Source organism: Diplotaxodon limnothrissa, linkage group LG16 (assembly GCF_057381915.1).
Source record: "Diplotaxodon limnothrissa isolate DT_005_m linkage group LG16, D_limnothrissa_male_GT1.1, whole genome shotgun sequence".
In the NCBI taxonomy this organism is placed as follows: Eukaryota; Metazoa; Chordata; class Actinopteri; order Cichliformes; family Cichlidae; genus Diplotaxodon; species Diplotaxodon limnothrissa.
In genome coordinates, this window is record NC_140611.1 from 7,412,326 (window position 1) to 7,433,209 (window position 20,884).

General features: G+C 41.8%; 1 protein-coding gene across 1 annotated transcript; it reads left to right on the top strand.

The window, feature by feature from the left end:
• Positions 1 to 5,286: 5,286 nt before the first annotated feature.
• On the top strand, positions 5,287 to 20,457 carry lonrf2 (LON peptidase N-terminal domain and ring finger 2). The gene is made up of 12 exons (XM_085374102.1): positions 5,287 to 6,939; positions 9,207 to 9,325; positions 10,650 to 10,772; positions 11,348 to 11,506; positions 11,838 to 12,063; positions 15,482 to 15,581; positions 15,695 to 15,809; positions 16,058 to 16,179; positions 16,289 to 16,475; positions 16,566 to 16,700; positions 16,966 to 17,115; positions 17,508 to 20,457. The coding sequence occupies exons 1-12, from the start codon at positions 6,198 to 6,200 to the stop codon at positions 17,664 to 17,666; spliced, it is 2,337 nt and encodes a 778-aa protein (XP_085230228.1). The 5' UTR covers positions 5,287 to 6,197; the 3' UTR covers positions 17,667 to 20,457.
• Positions 20,458 to 20,884: the final 427 nt, after the last annotated feature.

Genomic DNA, 20,884 nt, shown 5'->3' on the forward strand with positions numbered 1-20,884 from the left:
CATTTCAATCCTGACGATTCTGATGGTTCAGATGGAAAATCAACATCTGTTCAATGTCTCCTTGCTATCTGGGCAATAGAGTAAATTCACAGACTCCGCCCCCAGCACCATAGGCTCCAATCGAAGCTGAAGTGAAGCCTTTTCAGAACATTTTGCTCTACATATTTGAGTTGTTTGCCATGCTTGGTAAGTCATTTTTTCAAAGATTGTTTCAATTATTATTATTAGCTTTTACTTCTGTGGTTCTTTGGAGTTGAGACAAAGCTGTGTGAAAGGCATTAGCCATGTTGCTCGGTGATAGCATAATATTCTGTTTTAGCTAGCTGAAAGGTATTGTTTGCGGGCAAATACCACAGCCTTGAAAAAAAGCTTGCATGTGAATTTTCAGTCAAATTTTTGGTCAAATACACCTAAAACAATGTCTAGAATGTGAAATGTTGGTATAATGGTGCTACTTGAAACCTGAAAATGATCTCCCATAACAAAACGAGCAAACAGCAGTAGCAAATGTCCTGACTGGGTTCTACGTTAGCATTTAGATCCCTCCAGAGTTTTGTGCACACGGTTTAGGTAAAAATGAAAAAGGTTGAGGTTTTACATTTAGTTCAGTACAGGGAGTGCAGAATTATTAGGAAAATGAGTATTTTGTCCACATCATCCTCTTCATGCATGTTGTCTTACTCCAAGCTGTATAGGCTCGAAAGCCTACTACCAATTAAGCATATTAGGTGATGTGCATCTCTGTAATGAGAAGGGGTGTGGTCTAATGACATCAACACCCTATATCAGGTGTGCATAATTATTAGGCAACGTCCTTTCCTTTGGCAAAATGGGTCAAAAGAAGGACTTGACAGGCACAGAAAAGTCAAAAATAGTGAGATATCTTGCAGAGGGATGCAGCAGTCTCAAAATTGCAAAGCTTCTGAAGCGTGATCATCGAACAATCAAGCGTTTCATTCAAAATAGTCAACAGGGTCACAAGAAGTGTGTGGAAAAACCAAGGCGCAAAATAACTGCCCATGAACTGAGAAAAGTCAAGCGTGCAGCTGCCAAGATGCCACTTGCCACCAGTTTGGACATATTTCAGAGCTGCAACATCACTGGAGTGCCCAAAAGCACAAGGTGTGCAATACTCAGAGACATGGCCAAGGTAAGAAAGGCTGAAAGACGACCACCACTGAACAAGACACACAAGCTGAAACGTCAAGACTGGGCCAAGAAATATCTCAAGACTGGTTTTTCTAAGGTTTTATGGACTGATGAAATGAGAGTGAGTCTTGATGGGCCAGATGGATGGGCCCGTGGCTGGATTGGTAAAGGGCAGAGAGCTCCAGTCCGACTCAGACGCCAGCAAGGTGGAGGTGGAGTACTGGTTTGGGCTGGTATCATCAAAGATGAGCTTGTGGGGCCTTTTCGGGTTGAGGATGGAGTCAAGCTCAACTCCCAGTCCTACTGCCAGTTTCTGGAAGACACCTTCTTCAAGCAGTGGTACAGGAAGAAGTCTGCATCCTTCAAGAAAAACATGATTTTCATGCAGGACAATGCTCCATCACACGCGTCCAAGTACTCCACAGCGTGGCTGGCAAGAAAGGGTATAAAAGGAGAAAAACTAATGACATGGCCTCCTTGTTCACCTGATCTGAACCCCATTGAGAACCTGTGGTCCATCATCAAATGTGAGATTTACAAGGAGGGAAAACAGTACACCTCTCTGAACAGTGTCTGGGAGGCTGTGGTTGCTGCTGCACGCAATGTTGATGGTGAACAGATCAAAACACTGACAGAAACCATGGATGGCAGGCTTTTGAGTGTCCTTGCAGAGAAAGGTGGCTATATTGGTCGCTGATTTGTTTTTGTTTTGTTTTTGAATGTCAGAAATGTATATTTGTAAATGTGGAGATGTTATATTGGTTTCACTGGTAAAAATAAATAACTGAAATGGGAATATATTTGTTTTTTGTTAAGTTGCCTAATAATTATGCACAGTAATAGTCACCTGCACACACAGATCTCCCCCTAAAATAGCTAAAACTAAAAACAAACTAAAAACTACTTCCAAAAACATTCAGCTTTGATATTAATGAGTTTTTTGGGTTCATTGAGAACATGGTTGTTGTTCAATAATAAAATTATTCCTCAAAAATACAACTTGCCTAATAATTCTGCACTCCCTGTATCTCAGTCCTGTCCATCAACAACACACCAAAAACGAAATAAATGTTGACATGCTACATTTGGTATGCAGGAGGTAACTGGGGCACACGTTTTTCAACTGGGTCGTTTAATTTTGGTAGGTGGAGCAGACAGGGTGGATTTGTGTTTGGAATGCAAACCAAGCTTAGGACCTAATTTTTCGTATATGTCTCATCCACTGATAATCGTTTACCTCGTTTCTCCCTGTGTGTGTATGAGGAAGGTAAAAACAAAACAAAGGTTACAAAATAACTTTGCTTATCTTTATATATTTGATATATTATATAAACCTAGAGTCACAACTCCAACAGAGTGACTCTAGGAGCCTGTGGCGGGGACTAAGGACAATAACGGACTATAAAGCACCAACAACCGGTATGATGAACGCGGCCGTGACTCTGGCAGACGAGCTGAACACTTTCTATGCTCGCTTCGAGGCTGCAGCTAAGGACTCCAACAATGCTAGTGCTAGCGGCGCTAACGGCTGCAGACAGGAAGATACTGCCAGCACCGGAAACGTGCTCGTCATCTCCGAGCATGAAGTAAGGAGAGCCTTCCAGAGAGTGAACACCAGGAAAGCAGCAGGACCAGACGGCATCCCAGGTCGTATCCTAAGAGACTGCGCATACCAGCTAGCTCCTGTGTTCACTGAGATATTCAACATCTCTTTATCTCAGTCGGTGATCCCCACATGCTTCAAAGAGTCCATCATTGTTCCTGTCCCGAAGAAACCCCACCCTGCTTCTCTCAATGACTATCGCCCTGTAGCCCTCACCTCAGTAGTGATGAAGTGCTTTGAACGCCTGGTCAGAGACTTCATCATTTCTTCACTACCAGACACACTGGACCCACTACAGTTCGCTTACCGTCCAAATCGTTCCACAGACGATGCCATCTCTCATCTCCTCCACACATCACTCACTCACTTGGACACTAGAAGGGGGAATTATGTTAAAATGCTCTTCATAGACTACAGCTCTGCATTTAATACCATAATTCCCTCCACACTCCCCACCAAGCTGGAGCATCTGGGACTCAGCTCATCTATGTGTCAGTGGATCTCCAACTTCCTAACTGGCAGACCACAGGCAGTAAGGATGGGCGGACATGTCTCAGCCTCCACCACTCTCAGCACTGGAGCCCCCCAGGGGTGTGTTCTGAGCCCCCTGCTGTACTCTTTGTACACATATGACTGTGTGGCCACTACCAGCTCCACCACCATCATCAAGTTTGCTGACGACACCGTCGTGGTGGGCCTGATCTCTGATAACAACGAGACGGCCTACCTGAAGGAGATTAGGAATCTGGAGAACTGGTGCCAGAGGAACAACCTCCTTCTAAACGTCAGTAAGACAAAGGAGCTGATAGTGGACTTCAGCACTAAGCAGGAGAGGAACTACCAGACCCCCGTCATCAACGAGTGCCCAGTGGAGAGAGTGGACAGCTTCAAATACCTCGGAGTTCACATCACGCAGGACCTGTCATGGTCCTGTCACATCAACACCGTGGTGAAAAAGGCCCGTCAGCGTCTCTACCACCTCAGACGCTTGAGAGACTTCCAACTGCCCTCCAAGGTTCTCAGGAACTTTTACTCGTGCACCATAGAGAGCATCCTGGCGGGAAACATCTTAACCTGGTTCGGGAACAGCACCATGCAGGACAGACGAGCTCTACAGAGGGTTGTGCAATCAGCTGAGCGCACCATCCGCTCCGAGCTCCCTGACCTGCACTCAATCTACAGCAGGCGGTGCTGGACCAAGGCCAGGAAGATCGTGAAGGACCTCAGCCATCCCAACAACAGACTGTTCTCTCTGTTCAGATCATGGAAGCGCTTCCGCTCCCTGAATACCAACACAGAGAGACTGAGGAGGAGCTTCTTCCCGCAGGCGATACGGTCTCTCAATCACACCACCACACAGTACTGACCCACACATACAGTTCTTACACACACACTGGACTTTCTGGACATTGTTTTCACTTCATCACTTAAATCAATTTTAGCATATTTGCACTGCACAAGACATAATGTGGATTGCACAACACTGGTCACTATATTCTTCATTTCCAGTTAATACTTGTACAGCTGCTGTTATTGTGTATATATTTATTTATATTTCTTCATACATTCTTATATAGTTCTATACTGTGTATTGTGTATTTTGTTGTACAGTTATTTTATTTTCAACTTTAATTTATATATTTTATCTTATTCTTTCCCAGTTAAATTTACCCTTCATTCTAAATTGTGTTGTACAGTTATTTCATTTTTAACCTTAATTTATATTTTATTCCTTCCTAGTTAAATTGACCCTTTTTAATTTTTCATATTTATTTCCTATCTTATTCATAGCCTTTTTTTTTCTTTAGGTCACGAGCAGTTGTCTAAGCATTTCACTGCATATCGTACTGTGTATGACTGTGTACGTGACAAATAAAAATTTAATTTGAATTTGAACCCAATGCACCTAGAGCTGTTGGGGACCCTCTTGGCCGCGTCCTTGTGCATACTTAGCAGCAGGGTCTGTACAACCTTTCTTTCGTTTAAAAGAATTCACCCTTGTGTGGATTCCCATTACCTAAATTGGGTCACAGCTTTATGGATTATTTAACAGCACAACAAAAGCTTTACTTGATCCAGAAGATAAGGTCGTACACCAGACTTTTTTCCCCTTTGGCTTAAGCAATAGATCTTAACTATAACATGTCGTCCGCATTTTAAATCCAAAACCAGACTTGACACACTGCTTATATAAAGCATTACATAAAACAATGAATCAACTCCCACAGATGAAACTATAAGTTAAAGTGAATAAAGTAACTCAACCAGAACCGAAAGCTGCGTTCTCTTGTTTTACTCGAGGCTATTTTTGTAATATCATGTGTGAGACCTCGTTTAAATTTAAAAAACGTGAAGTGTCTTTTTGGTAACGCACACAGACACTCATTCAGCGATATCTGCAAAGGTTATACAATATTATTGAGTTATATAAGTGAGCCACATAAAGGGCCAATAGGAGCTTGTCTCGTGTGTCACGTGTGGTCTTGCGTCTGCTTCGGCGAATTGTATGCGAAATCCCAAAGCAGAACCTTTAGCAGCTCAAAGCTAGCTGGCTAACAACCAAGATGGATACCTTCGGCGAGAGCTTTGTTTTTGTTTGGGTTTCCTCGCCATAAAAGACGAAGAAATGACTTTCGAGGTCGTGTAAATGCACATTTTTGGGGGATATCGGTTCGGAAAGAGTTCCGGAGTTTAACAAACTGCGAAGTGGCAGTATGTGTTGTCCAGTTAGCCAGTAGTAACGTTAGCTGGCTCCCCGGACTTAACTGCTCCCGGGCTCTCTTATATAAACGCGGCCGATCAGCTGTGACTTCTTGGAGAAATGATGAGCTTGTGGGTCTAGCATTTATCCACTCTGTATGGGACTTCTGTGGCTCGAAACCTGACCTTTATTGCGGACATTTACCATCATAACTACGAGTTAGCACGATCCATGGAAATTAAGCTGCTTATTTACTAAGCTCCTTGGATTTTACCCACCGGTTCGTACCTAAACATGCCGTAGATTCATTTTGTGTGTGTGTGGTTTTTTTCTTCTTCTAAAGAAGTTTCTGTCTTTAGACGGGACATAAATAAAACTACCTCCGCGTTGTAAAGGGAGCGATGACGTCCTCGATACGCTGAAAGTTTTTGTAATAAATAACGCCGACCTTCAACCTCCAGGTGTTTGCAGTGAAACTACATCAGATACTGGGACTTATCGAGGACCAGCCATGCTACACAGGCCCCCTGTTTTATCTGGGTTGAGGTCTTATGGATCGGACTCATGGCCATCACTGAGAGTTGGACACAACTGGAAGTCTGGGTTGACATTTAAAAACGCTAAAGATAGTGTGCAATAACTGGGGAAATGATTTCTTATGGTGGGGAGTTTGTGTGCTTGTGCCATGTTCTCAGTGACTCTCATAGTCTTCTAAGCGTCTGATTTTCCCGTCGGGAGAAGAAGATGGAGACCGGACTAAGGTCTCACCAGGGCGAAGCGTTCGTCCACCCGCTCTCCAATCCAGGAGCTGCGGGGATCTGCCCTGAAATGTTGGAGGTAGCAGAAGAGGCCAGCCGGGCCGGGGACTTCAACTTGGCCGTAGAGATCTATAGCTCCCAACTCGCAGATCTCCAGCACCCTGACAGGGGCTTGTGTTTGAGGAAGGCCGACTCGCTATCCTGTGCCGGGCGGATATCCGAAGCGTTGGACTCGTACTGTACAGCGGCCAGCCTTGGCAAGCTGCGCCCGGAGGAGCTTCAACTCCTGGTGGAAACCATCGCCCGAACTCTGCGTGAGAAAGAGCTGGGCATCCACGCCACTGTAAACGGGAGCAATAAAAGCAGCAGCGGGGAAGACGGGTTTCAAAATAGTGGGGAGTGTGAGGATGATGAAGCCCTGGACTTGTTTTCCTGTCATCTCTGCAAGTGTTTGCTCCACGAGCCTACAACCGTGGAGTGTGGACACACTTTCTGCAAACGCTGCACAGATGACGACTCTGTCACAAACTGTGTACACTGCAAACAAAATCTGAGCAGGAAAGGACTGCCGAACGGCCGGAGAATAAACGTTGTACTCAGTGGCCTCTTGGACAAACTGTTTGCAACTGAGAGTAAAGCTAGGAAATTATGGATCGAAGGAGAGGATTCGTGGAAAAAGCAGAATCTTTTAGAGGCTCTGGAGAAATACAACGGAGCAGTGGATCTAGGTAAGACTGCACACAGCCACTACATGCGCACCGAGAGATAACCCTGTGCTAATTCCAGTGTTTAACTTGACAGATTGCAATTAAAAGTGTAATGTTTTTGTGCAATGACCTACTTTTTAAGTCTTAACTTCTCAGTGTCACCGATGAGGGGCGCCACCCCCTCCTATCTGGATTGTACCGAGGTGTTACGTGACGTGCCGTCCCTTTTTACCAAAGCAGTACACAGCCTACCCGTGCACGCAAGAAACAGCAAAGCGGTTGTTTAATGCTGCTTTTCTCTTTATAGTTGGCAGGGCTGTGCTGTTTTCACAGAGCTGCAGAGGGGACGTCTGTATGTAGTTCTCTGGACCTGATGTCTCACTTAGTTTTTCCACTGTTATGTGATCTCCGTTATGTAAACTGAAAATTTTATTTGCTCAGTCGCTACTGTATGAATACATTCATCAGATTTGTCTGGCCGGGTTGGGTCAGTGTCCTTCTAGAAGAAGGTCATCGTATTGTCTCTGGTTTGACATAACCCTTAACTCCTCCCCTTATGTATGGTGTTGGATAAGCAGTGTTGGGTAACGTTTGGGTGAACGGTAGTTGGTCATTAATTGTACTTAAACAGAAAAACAACAGCCCATTTTAACACCCTCATTTGCTTCATGTTTATTTATTCATTTATTTTATTTATTTATTTTTCTGGTAACTTTAAGGACAAATTGTCCTAAACATTATAAAACGGAGTGTTCTGTTATGTTGGCACATTACATAAAGGCAGCCAGTGTGTTTCATTAATCATGGGCCATGGCAAGATCATGTTGCACAGTTTGAATCCTCAGAAAGTTAAAACTGACTCCTCCTTCCCCTCCCACATCTGGCCTACTTATTAAAGCAGCTTTTAATTGTAATTCTTTTTTCAGACTCCTCTTTGGTTTTCTCTGCTGTTCTCACTTTAATGTCATTTTATAAAACTGATCAGCCTGATTTAGCTGAAAATTCTGAAATCACAGTTCAGATAAAAGGACTATGCACCATCCCTGTGGCATCCTTTCAGGCATTTCTCTCCCCAGATCAATACTGATTCATGCCTTCTGTCTTGTGAATGACTCTGGGTGATGGGAGGACAGAGTGCTTTCACAGTTTTGTCACTGCCAGCCAGTGTTTTCCCAACAAAGACAGCAGGAGGCTGTCTGGTATCTGTCATTTGGATTGCATGTAATTGAATTATAAATTTAGCAGATAATATGTCCTGATATGTGTGGTGTGCAAGGGTATGGCATGTAAAGCATAGTCTTACATTTTTGCAAATGGTCTCCATCTGTGTAAAGAGATGGAGAAAATGCAGTCAGATAAATGATGAGTCTCAAAAAATGTTATTAGTTGCGGTTTTTATGGTAACGGAGCCATGTAGTTCTTTCTATACTATACTTTCCCTCAACTGTTATGTCCCACACATTGATGATAGGCTGGTCCTCTTGTTTGTTTACTGTCATACTTTGGTTGATTGTCCTGATCCTATGGGCAAAGTTTGCCCAAGAGGTTCAGACACCAGGTTTCTGAACCCCTTATTAAGCTGCACGGATATTGTAGAAACTGCGTTGCTTTTTCTGCACTGAAACATTGGCTCTGTTGTGTACACATACACACACTTAGTAATGAAACTAGAAGACGGTGGCAACTGAGCATCTAAACTTCTGCAAACTTTTCTTCCTGTTTCTTTACAACCATGTGCCATTTTTAGCTGTTCCACAAATGTCTTTCTTTCGTTATGAATACCTGTTCAACTTGTATATTATGTTATGAACTAACTATCAGGTCGCTTTGAAATCTTAGATGACAGCGAGTGTTATTTTGCTTATTGACAACTAAAAGCCATTCAGACAAAGTGGGTTAAATATACTTTAGGCTGGAACTTTTTCATCCTTCTCAAAGAAACCAGTGATGACAGTTTGGTTAAGTAACGCACGACAAGTCCAACTTAGGTACAGTGTGTACTTTATCTGATCATTAGTAAAGTGCATAATTTGCGTACGTGATGCATGAAGCAGTGTGTTTATGTAGGCATGCATTCCAAGCAGATGAGACTAAATGTTAATGTCCGCTGGTGTGGCTGATGTCAGTTATTAGAGTTTTAACATAAGTTACATGGTGTTCTAACACGTGTAACTGGTCTCATGCCACATGTTACATTATTGCCCTACTTCTCCTAGACCTAGAAAAAACAGTCTATTGCCTGGAGACCTATCCAATGAACTGATGTCTGTTCATCCCTGTGTATACAGTGCCCTCTTCAGGCAGACTGTTGCATCAGCGGGCTGAGTTGCACCTGGAGATGCAGAATTTCAGCCAGGCAGTGCAGGATGCCAGCAGTCTCTGCAGGCTAAAAACCCTGTGGACAGAGGTAAGATGAACAATTTGAACTGGGGAAAAGTTTGAAGTGATTTATAGGACAAAATTAAATGTACCTGAGTGAGAATGAAGACCAAGACTAAAGATAATGGTCACATTTCATATTAAGTGCTGCAGCATTCAGTAGTTGTCACTGAGAGTCCAGCTGCTCAAATGTGACCAAAGTTGCAAAAACAAACTTATATTTGCCATTTCATGCTGTCAGTCCCTTTTTATACATTCTCATTGTTATTAGTTATTGTGTAACCTTTTGGTCACAAGCATCACTTCAAACAGTCAGGCCTCTTATGATGAAATACAAATGGGCAAATTCTGGATAAGAAGCCAGCAAGATTGCAGTATTTCAATGTTTGTTGCAATTTGCTAATCCACAATTATTATACAAATGCTCACATATTCAGCTGTGACTTTGTGGTTCCTGTTCGAGGTTTGGCTTCAGTAACGTGCAGCACATCTGTTAGAAACTGCAGGGCACAGAAATCATTTTGGAAAATGGCATTTTTCTATTTGTCTTATTAACATGTGGAACTATTAGCTTACAGAACTCAAACTGAAGCCTGATTGAGATCATTATAAACTTAAACTAAAACGGTTTTTAAAGATGAATTGGACGTGCAGTCTTATTTTACCTTTATTATACTGCAGTCTCTGCCCTGTGCTGTTGGTGTCTATAATTTAATATAATTTGTTGTTTAAGTTTTGTTTTGTGTAGTTATTTGTGTGTGTGTGTGTGTGTGTGTGTGTGTGTGTGTGTGTGTGTGTGTGTGTGTGTGTGTGTGTGTGTGTGTGTGTGTGTGTGTGTGTTAAAAGCTCATCTAGGAACAGGTAATGCAAACTAGCTTAGGTTATAAATGCTGTGGTGTGTGGCATGGTTTGCTTAACCTACTTCTCTGTATAAAAATAAACCGTGAATAAATATTCTGCTTCCTGTATTACCAGTCATTATTTCTGGCAATAAAAAGATGCTGAAACTAATAATGGTACAATGATGTTCTTGATCTTCTGTGACATGCAGGTTCTCTGCCATAGTCAGATACCCTGGACCAGTGTCCATCCACTCAACACACATTATCGTGTGGTCACATTTTTAGAATTTGCATGTCACGAGGAGGAAAAAATGTTCCTTTTTATTACTTTATTCAAGGGGTCAGTGCGTGTACCAGTAATAGTTGTGTATCTGGGTAACAAATTCTCTAAACTGTAAATTTCAAAACGTCATAAAGGAGGGACATTTGGTTTAATCTTGTTATTATTAGAAATGTCATTATCACAGCCCATGCCTCAAAAATCAAACACAAGTTTTCTGTCATTTTTAGGCTCACTATCTGAAAGCTACAGCACTGAGTAAAGCAGGCCGGAAAGATGAAGCCTTACAAGAGTATTTCCTGTGTGTGGCACTAAAGCCCGACTGGGCCAAAGTGAAACTGGAAGCTCAGAAGGTAAGACAGAACCAGTTGTTGGTGTGAAATATGTAATTTGATACGGACTAAAACATGTCATAATTCTCAGAACCTCTTAACAAACTATAGTCGGATAAGCTTTTAAATAAACTTGCATGTCCTGGGAGCATGAGAGGAAACTGGGGATCCTGGAGAAAACTGGCACAGGGAGATCATGCTGTGAGACAACGGCGCTAACCATGCGCTGCCCACATAACTACGTGATAGAATAATTAGTTTTGCTGATGCTCAGTTTTGCAGCTGAAAGAAGGTTTCTCATTTGTAAATTCTGCTATTGCCAGTGTCATTACAAAGCCTCTCTGTATATGGCTCTACCCTTTAAAGGAAATGGGAATAAAATCGATTTTGTTCAAAATATGATTTAAGAAAGTGTAAGTGCTTTAAGTTAAATCCTTCTGCTTTCTTCAGTTTTCCTGAGAGTGATATAAATGGGGAGTGCAAATGAGTATACAGCTGTCTTTGATCCTGTTTTTGGTGACTTTCTTGTGGTAAATTTTCCTGTGCTTACTTCTTTGCGATTGTTAATTAGCCACCTGTTTTCTTTCACCTTGAAGGTCCTGGGCGAGCTGTTCTCCTCTGTATTTGAGAATGAGGATCTTCCAACGCCGTTGCACCCTCTGCAAGGAGGCCTGGCTACGCGTCTCATCAAACCTCCTGCCTTGCTCAGTTCCCTGAGGCCACTTCCACAGAAACCAGGCTCATCCTCCTCACAGGTAACTGTATATGTATAAGAATCTGCCAAATCAAAGTACTCGCTGCGGTTGGCGCTTGTGAATAAGGAAGAAGGGGAAAAAAAGTAGCTATTTATAAGGTGTTTGAATCTTGATACATGGATATACAAGTGGTCTTAACAACTACATCTGTTGCAACCAACCCCAAAACTACTCGAGTGAGAGTTGTTGTAGTAGCATCTAATACTCTCTATAATTCTGAATATGATCTTCCACAAAGGCGCTTTTGAACTAATCATTCTTTTTCTTTTCTTTTTTTTTAATCCACCTGATATGCTAACGTATTTTTCTGTCTGTGTGTTTGTGTTTCCAGGACTCAGAGTTCACTGTGACTAAAAGCCCTCCAGTGGACGACTCATCCTCCAGACTCTGTGCTCTGTCTGCTGGTAAATCGGACCCTTCTCCAGGGGAGGGCAGCACAAAGAGCCTGGCTGATGTTTTGGCTGCACTGCCAGCACCCCCTGGTGGCCTTAAGAGGAAACACAAGAGTGATGAACTTTCAGCAACCTTCAGCCCTCCCTCTAAACTTCTCAGAGCTGGTATGAAACCAAAATAATTCAGTTAAATATAATTTTATTTCTTTACATTAGCCTCTGTAGTGGAAAAAGGTAAAATGTAGATATTTGTGGTAGGGTTGTTTTATCATCATTGGCACTAGAGCAGGGCGATATGGCCAAAAATATTTATCACGATATATATTTGAAAATTTGCGATAACGATATAACTGACGATATAATTGATGCGAGACAAAATACAACTCCACAACATTACTAGTGCAAAAAGACAACCTTCCATTTATTTTCACTTAAACAAGAAGCTGGTTTTTATGTACATTAAAGCTTTATAAAAATGTAACAGTGCAAATGCAAATTCCTTGCTGAAAGTTTAACCAAAAGGCATTTCCAGTAGAAATGGGCTGACATATCCTGAGCATAACCATGTATAATATCCACTGAAGTTAAAAAGAGGTGCTTTGCAACATTAAACTGCAGTGTGCAGTACGTATTTTTCGGACCATAAGGTGCACGGGATTATAAGGCACATTAAGCGAAACAAAGCAGTCAGATAAATCAAACTTTATTAAACTCATTCTTCTTGCTTCCTCCACTTCTGTACCATTGATTCATTAATGTTGAATTCTCTGGCAGCTGCTCTATTCCCATGTTGTTGCAGTATATTAATGACTGACCTCATATTGTGGATTGATTATCTCAGTTGTTCTCCTGACTGAAGTTTGGTCTGTTTACAGCATCCTGCCATGCGACTGAATTTGTCTCCAACTATCAGGAACCTTAACGTTAACTTTTACAAGTGGAAAAGTGTTAGTGTTCGTCCTCCAGCTTCACTGTTTATGTTATGCTAACATAGCTGTGTCGCTAGCGATCACGTAGCACATCATTATATACCAGCTAGCCCAACTTCAGTAACCCTACAAACGTCACTGCTGTTTAGTTTCCTGTCTTCATTTATGTTGGAAGTGATAGCAGAGCTGTACGTTTGAATTTTTTCAGAAATCTCTCCGTCAGAACATGCAATATCATGCTTAGGTAACTAGCGAAACTAGCGAGCTAACTTCCGCTAGCTTCCTGCTAACTTCTAACTCCGTTAAATGTAATAAATTTTGTTTTCATGGATGCCTGGAAATTAAACTTCATAGTTACACCTGGTAAAGCAGCAATGCTGATCGTTTTATTAAAGATGAAAGAATTTAGACAGTTTTTAACTCTCAGTGATGCTGCAGTGTTGTTTGACCTGAGAAATACGGGGTTTAGGACCCAGATTACTCCCAGATTTAAGAGCATCTTAGTCCGACAAATACGACAATAAGGACAGCCGCTTGCATGTTCTGCAAAAAATGTGCTTTGTTGTTTATCTGACGGACAAACACCAAACCAGTTCCACATCACTGAAGTTGCACCATTTTTACAAACCAATTCTGGTTCATCTGTTTCACTCAACAATCGGCCATGTGCGTATGAACACAAAGGCACTGCGCATGCGCGTTTTACTCATATTCTATCGCGATATTTCATTTTCCTATCGTTGCCTAACATTATACCGGTATTACCGTAAACGGTATAATATGGCCCAGCCCTAATTGGCACTCCATATTCAATTAGGATGCTTAAAGTTGCGAAAGAAATGGAACACATAGTACCAGGAATTACTCTTTTCGGAGAATGAGTGTATTCTTCAGTTGGTGGAAATGCTGCTCTTTGGCTCAAACAGTGCTGCATCATCACATGCTCTCCCTTTCATGATTTGAACCACAGTTGATGTACAGAACAGTTTTTGCATACATAAAGACATGAATAGCAATGATGTTTTGAAGAATTTCTTTGGTTTCTTTGAAAGAGATCAGATATTGAAGGATTATTCCATTATTATTATTATTATTATTATTATCATTATTATTCTAAAAGTTTCTTAAGGAGTCCTTATTTGGGTTTTTAGGATTCTGACTCAGCCTCCAGTAACTTGAGCTAATCTGACTACTCAGGACCAAAATCTAATTTCGTAATTTAGTGTATTCACTGACATTGTGAGATACTGAATGGTTCATTTAAACTGATGAGTTACATTATGTTTTTCTTATTGTTATGTTGATCATGGATTAGGACAGCAGGTTGCTGGCATTTTGCTTCTTCTCCCTCTTTTCTGAGCAGTGCAGAGGTGTTAAATTTGAACGTACACTGAGAAATCCTTAGTCATCACATCTGTCCAGAAAATTTGCGAAAAGCTGTTTTCTATTTCAAGTGTAACAGCAAAATACGAGGGCGTAATTTTACCCAAATCTTGGCTGCATAATGAAAGGAAAATGAGTCACAGTCATGTAATTTTCCAAATAGCATTAGCATGTAGTGTTACTATTTAAAACAAGATCTGTGTCAAGAAAATGAAAAGCGGATGTTCAGAATGTAGGTCACGCAAATCAGGTTCGTTAGGTAATGGACTAGAAAGCTGTGGCGGTCTTAAACGTTAAGATTCATCAGCCACGCACAGCTCTTCCATGAGGCTCACATGTATCTACAGATACCTGCGTTACTATGCAGTATAGCTTATCTAGATGGGTATTTTATTAAATCCTCATATTTGGTGCAATATCCCCAAAACACACCCACATCTTGCAGGGGTATATTGAATTGATGACAGCTTTATGATATGGGATTTATGGTGTGTACGATTAGGTTGGATGCTTATATAATCATTATACAGCACCACAGCTGAGAAATTCCTCAGAGGGAGTTTTTTGGACATATAATCACTATTAAACAGTATTTTCTGTTGCACAGTTCTTTTCTACACAGCGTTTTACACGTTTGAGTTCATTAACATTTTCACAGTGTCTGATTGTCCTGCAGAATTAGTTTCAGCACAACACTTGCCTCTGAGCGTACCATTTAAGACACATTAGACATGCAGCATGTTAACACTAATGATTTGTCTACTGCTGGGAGGAGATTGGCTTCAAAATAAGTGTCTCTTTGTCTCAGTTCTTCATATAGCAGGAGTGCATTGTGTTTGCTCTTGGTAACAACAGAGTTTTTTTTCCCTCTCTTCTTAAGATGTTTTAGTTTTGGTGTTAGCAGAAGCTGCTCTAGAGGGTATGACGATGGTGGACTGCAGCTGTTCTGTTTACCAGCCAGGGGCCGTTCTTATTCAGTAGATGAGGCATTAAATTTGATCGGCTCATTTAGAAACAGTTTCTCATCTCTACAGAAATAAGTTTTGGTCTTTTAGTTATGTTAGAAAACAATGAAAAGCAAATTTTGCATTTTCCATATGAATTAAAATGATTTATTTCAATGAATCATTTTATTCCGCTACTGAAGAAAACTCCCGAGCCTACTTTTGCCAACAATACAGACGTTAATGTTTGTACTTGATGTGCTGCTGAGGTAAAGAGGAATCTTGCTTTGCTCAAACTTGTGCTGAGGATGATAATTTATTGTGCAGATGAGGGGGAGATCCGTCAGACCACTGCTGCTTGTGGAGGTAGATCAGTTCCTGCTGAGCTGTTGGACAGTGGAGACCTGGAGTGTTCACTCTGCATGAGGTAAGCTCACCCAGTTCAGTTTCAGCATTTGCAGCTTAAGACCTGTTAAATTAGTGTGTGCAAGTTTGTCATGTTGGCATTCTGCTGGGTGCTTTTGCTCATTTGTCGTCCAGATTGTTTTACGAGCCTGTGGCCACTCCCTGTGGTCACACCTTCTGCCTCAAATGTCTGGAACGCTGTCTGGACCACAATCCCAACTGTCCTCTGTGCAAGGAGAATCTGTCTGAGGTACACTTGTTCATAGAGGGTAGTGATGTCAGTGTGACTCCTGTTTAGTGTTTTCTTTTCTGTGTTCATAATGTTTAATGTAGCATGTGATGGAAGGTGTTTTGAACTGTCGATTAGACAAAAAAAATGCAGGTTTCACTTATTCAGGAAAAGAATGAATGAATAAAATCTTTAATAATAAATTGACGGTAATATTTTTCTTTGTAATGCTCATGTGCAGGAAAATGTGCTATTGTGTATTTTTACAGTATCTAGCTAGCAGGGGCTACAACAAGACCCTGCTGATGGAGGAAGTCCTGCAGCATTACCTAGGAGATGAGCTGGCAGAGAGGAAGAAAATCCATGAAGAGGAGATGAAGGAGCTTTCCAAGTCAGTTTTACTAACACACCCGTGCACACATTCACGATTGTTTTAGAAAACCTATTGATTATTCAAACACACACACAAAAAGTAACAATTTCTTCACTGTCTCTTGCAGTCTAAACCAGGAAGTGCCCATCTTTGTGTGTACCATGGCCTTCCCCACCATCCCCTGCCCTCTGCACGTATTTGAGCCACGCTACCGCCTGATGATTCGCCGCTCAATGGAAACTGGTACCAAGCAGTTTGGCATGTGCATCGCTGATGAGCTCAAAGGCTTTGCTGACTATGGCTGTATGCTGCAGGTATTTCTTTCTTCACAGATTTTCTTGTGCGTCCCTGTGAGCAGTCAGATAGAAATCATATGAGTGCTGATATGAAATACTGTGTTTCAGGTGCGAGACGTGAAGTTCTTTCCCGACGGCCGTTCAGTGGCTGACACCATTGGCGTGTCACGGTTCAAGGTCCTCAGCCACGGCCAGAGAGATGGTTACAACACTGCTAAGATTGAGTACCTGGAAGACAAGAAGGTGGGCGTGAGGAGCGATGTGCTGATGTTCTGTCAGTAGAACCATTTCAGACACTTTACATCACACTACTGACAATCAGAGTGGCACAAAGCAGAGCTCGGGGGGGTTTTTGCCTGTCACTGTTCAGCAGTGCAAAGAAAAACAAACCTGAGTCTCTGCTAGTGTGCCACTGGCAAATGTAGTCCTTTCATATGAAAGGAAAAAAAACATGTCATTGTTTGTTTGTTTTTTCTAAAACGCTTATAAAATATGTCTGTCTGATCAGGTGGCGGGGGAAGAGCTAACAGAGCTTCTGAAGCTGCACGACTCCGTGTATGATCAGGCCAACGGCTGGTTCACATCTCTGAAAGACAACATGAAGAGTCAGATACACAGCCACTTTGGACACCTTCCCAGCAAAGACCCGGACCCACAGGTCTGAAAGTGCAGTGTTGACTCACGGATTTTCATTTATAAATAAAGGCGCAGTTTGATAAACACCTTGTGATGGCAGGAAAGAAAGAAAATCAGCAACATCTCAGGAATAGTCACAGAAAATTCTTTTTGCTCTTGAATGGATGTGTGCATTTCATATTCGGCAAGGTTCCCAGTGTTTGCATGCTTTTTAATACCCTACATGAGTAACTGTTTTGGCTGCAGATGGCAAAATAGAAGAGCTGTGTGTTTTCAAACAAAGAGTTGTCTTCTAAAGTCACATAAAATGACTCTATTAGAAAACTAGGGCTTTGCTAAGTCATGTGACCACTGAAGGTTTTTCTAATCTGTGTAAACTGTTTCTAAATTGAACAAATCTTTGTTGTACTACAGGCCAGTCCCAGTGGTCCAGCCTGGTCCTGGTGGCTGCTCGCTGTTCTTCCCTTGGAAAACCGTGCCCAGCTCACAATCCTGGCCATGACCTCCCTCAAGGATCGCCTCATTGCCATCCGAAGAGTCCTCATCTTTGTCACTCGCAAGAGGCCACGGTGATGGAGGAGCTGCTTGGAAGAACCGCTCTGGCATCTATGCAGTTCAGAAACGTGTTCGGTCATTCGTCGGGTCGCTCCTTGACTGATTCACTTTGTACGTGTTTACTCGTTCATTCTCTCCTGCGTCAGTTTATTCTCAGATGCTCATTCCTGTGTCACGTAGCCCTCCCGAACGCCTGTCAGTTCTGCTGAGAGTATCAGGTGGGTCACAGCGCTGGCATGAAGGTGTTCCTGCTTTCTTTCTTTATCCAGCATCTCCCAACCAGCTTCACTACTCATGAGTGAACCCGACCACAACACACTTCTAAACCAGTGATCTTTGATGTGGCGTTCTCAGTCTTGTAGGAGGAAAAATCAATCGAGCTGAGTAGGAATGCTTTCATTATGGTCAACATGGGCTCTTTTTATGAAGGAACAAAAACCTGTTCTCACATAAGCAGTGTGTTCAGGTTCAAGAGGATTTTTTTCCTATACATTTTAAGCAGTGTTTAACAAAATGGGAACAGAGCTGTGCAGTCTTCAGGATTCACGACTGGGAACCAAAAACAAACAAACCCCAGCGATGTGTGAAGAAAGAAAATGCAAAAATACTGCATGATGGCAGCACATGTGAATGTACTGGCCAGGCTGTAGGTTGTAGATATTTTTTCCTCCCCCAAGACTACACATACAGAATCAGCTTTTTGTTTTCTTTATATTATACAGATTTCATAAGGCTCACTTGTGACATTTAGGACCGCACTCCTACAATGCAGTATTTATCATGAAAGGTGTAGCTTATTTTCTAAAGAAGACAGCATGGTGGACGAGGAACAACTCGGGCAGACCAACACCCTGAAAAGGTGGCAAAAAAGAGGAGATACAAATCCACACTTCCTGTCAGAGCTTTCAGAATAAAATCAGTGTGCATTACATTTATAATTTGGCCATTTACCCTGGAGTTAAATTACTCTGGAGTCAGATTCAGCATTGTGATTCCATCCACTCTTCAATAAAAAGACAGATACAGGTGTTTCTGCCAGGTTGCCCGGCCCACTTGGTACGGATTAAATAAATAAAAAATAAAAAAAAGCGGACAAACAGCTGATGCCTCGCTTGAAATCTTCCTGAGCCGAAACTCTGGTGCATAAGCATCAGTACCTCAGATTGTGTGAAAGGAAGGAATGAATGCCATGAAAGCCTTTGTGTTGAGACTGTGATTTCACTCATGCTAACACTAAAAACCATCACACACTGCGGTGTGTAAGATCAAGTGCAACTCTACATCTGCACTAGTTCTGAAGAGCGATTGAGCGTAAGACTAAAGCTTAAACCTCCATCACTCAAGTCGTGCTAGCGTTTAGGAAAGAGCAGATAACAATGCATCCTGATAATGCTGATCTGGATATTTTATTTTTAATGTCCTAAATGTAGCATATCTTTGGGACTGATGTAGTTATAGGGGCTGATTGTGTATTTTTATGTTTGTTTCTCTCACTCTGCTATGCCCTTAAGTGTATGTATATGTTCAAATTTAATTTGGGTGAATTTCTGTGTATAATTGTAACTCTAAGGCCTTTTTAATGTTTTATTTAAGGAACGTTTCAACAATCTTTCTCTCTCATCCTCTTCCTGTTCATTTACATGCACACTGTAATGGAATTCCTGGATTTTTCTAATGAGCAGTTGGATATGTTGATATGAAATCACCCAAGCACTTTCTATGTATCTCTGACGCCTGACAGACATGTCGATGTGAACAATTGCAAAGAGTTAATTTTTTTTTTTCTTCTTTTGTAAACGTTTTTGCTGCTACAGATCTGTTTCTGTTGGCACTTGGCATCAACAGTTGTTGATTTAAAAATCCTAAAATCGGCGCACAATATTGATCCTGTAACCCAAATTTGCATAATGTTTAAAGTTTTTGTTTGTCTTTTTTGGTTTGTCTTGTTTTTAAATTGGCCTTAAATTGGAGTTTCTTTGTACCTGGTAGTTAAATTTGGGTTTCTACCCACAATTTCAAGCTCTCACAGTGTCTGTTAGCAATAACATATGAAGCATGCCAAAAAGGGGGGAAGAAAACAAGAGCAATGGAGGTTTTTAAAAATTCATGACATGATTTTGCACGTGTGGATTTTCTTAGTGAGAAAATGAATGTAAATGAGAAAATTCTACTTAAATGTCTGAAAGGAGATTTCTATATATTTATCCTACAGATGGAATTCAGCAGTTGTCAATAATAAAGAGCGTCCTGAGTCTCTTTATGCAGACTTTTAAGCAGATTAGGTCGTGGCTATAATTACATTGTCAGTGTGCATATAAATGCATATTCTCTGTGTGTTGCCGTTTCCTCTTCAAATGTTTGTGACTCCACTGCAGTCACGTGCTCTCTGCATGGGAGCAGTGTTCACAATGTGCTGCATTTCCCTGGCGTATTTGTAAAGGGAGCTCTTATACCTCGATCGTGGCTCAAGAGTTAGGAGTTCGCCTTGTAATCGGAAGGTTGCCGGTTCGAGCCCCGGCTTGGACAGTCTCGGTCGTTGTGTCCTTGGGCAAGACACTTCACCCGTTGCCTACTGGTGGTGGTCAGAGGGCCCGGTGGCGCCAGTGTCCGGCAGCCTCGCCTCTGTCAGTGCGCCCCAGGGTGGCTGTGGCTACAATGTAGCTGCCATCACCAGTGTGTGAATGTGTGTGTGAATGGGTGGATGACTGGATATGTAAAGCGCTTTGGGGTCCTTAGGGACTAGAAAAGCGCTATATAAATACAGGCCATTTACCTATTTTTTATTGCAAATAAAGGAAAGCACATTCAGTCGTGTCCACCTGTTTTGTAGCCGTTTCTGAGTTTGTTATCTCGTAAAAGTAAGGTAGATAGGCATGAAGTGTATGTACGCCTACAATGGTGATTTAAAAAAAAATAATAATTTCTGCTTGATATTATCAGTTGTCATATACAGTAATTTCAACTCCTACGAACAAGATCATTTTTGTATTATGCCCTGATATTTAAAACCTTAGAGGGTGTAGTTTATCTATACTTTATCCCAGTAGGTTCCTGAGAATCCCCATTTCTAGTTGTAACAGGGAACGAGGCCTGACACATCCACATCCTCCTCCCTCAGTGAGACTGCAGATTTGGCTCACTCAATCCAAACAACAAGCATCTACCTGGGGCCTGTTCTTCGTACCTCGCTAAGTAAGTTAGCTGGATTAGATTGTTGACGATTTTGCGTGATCCTG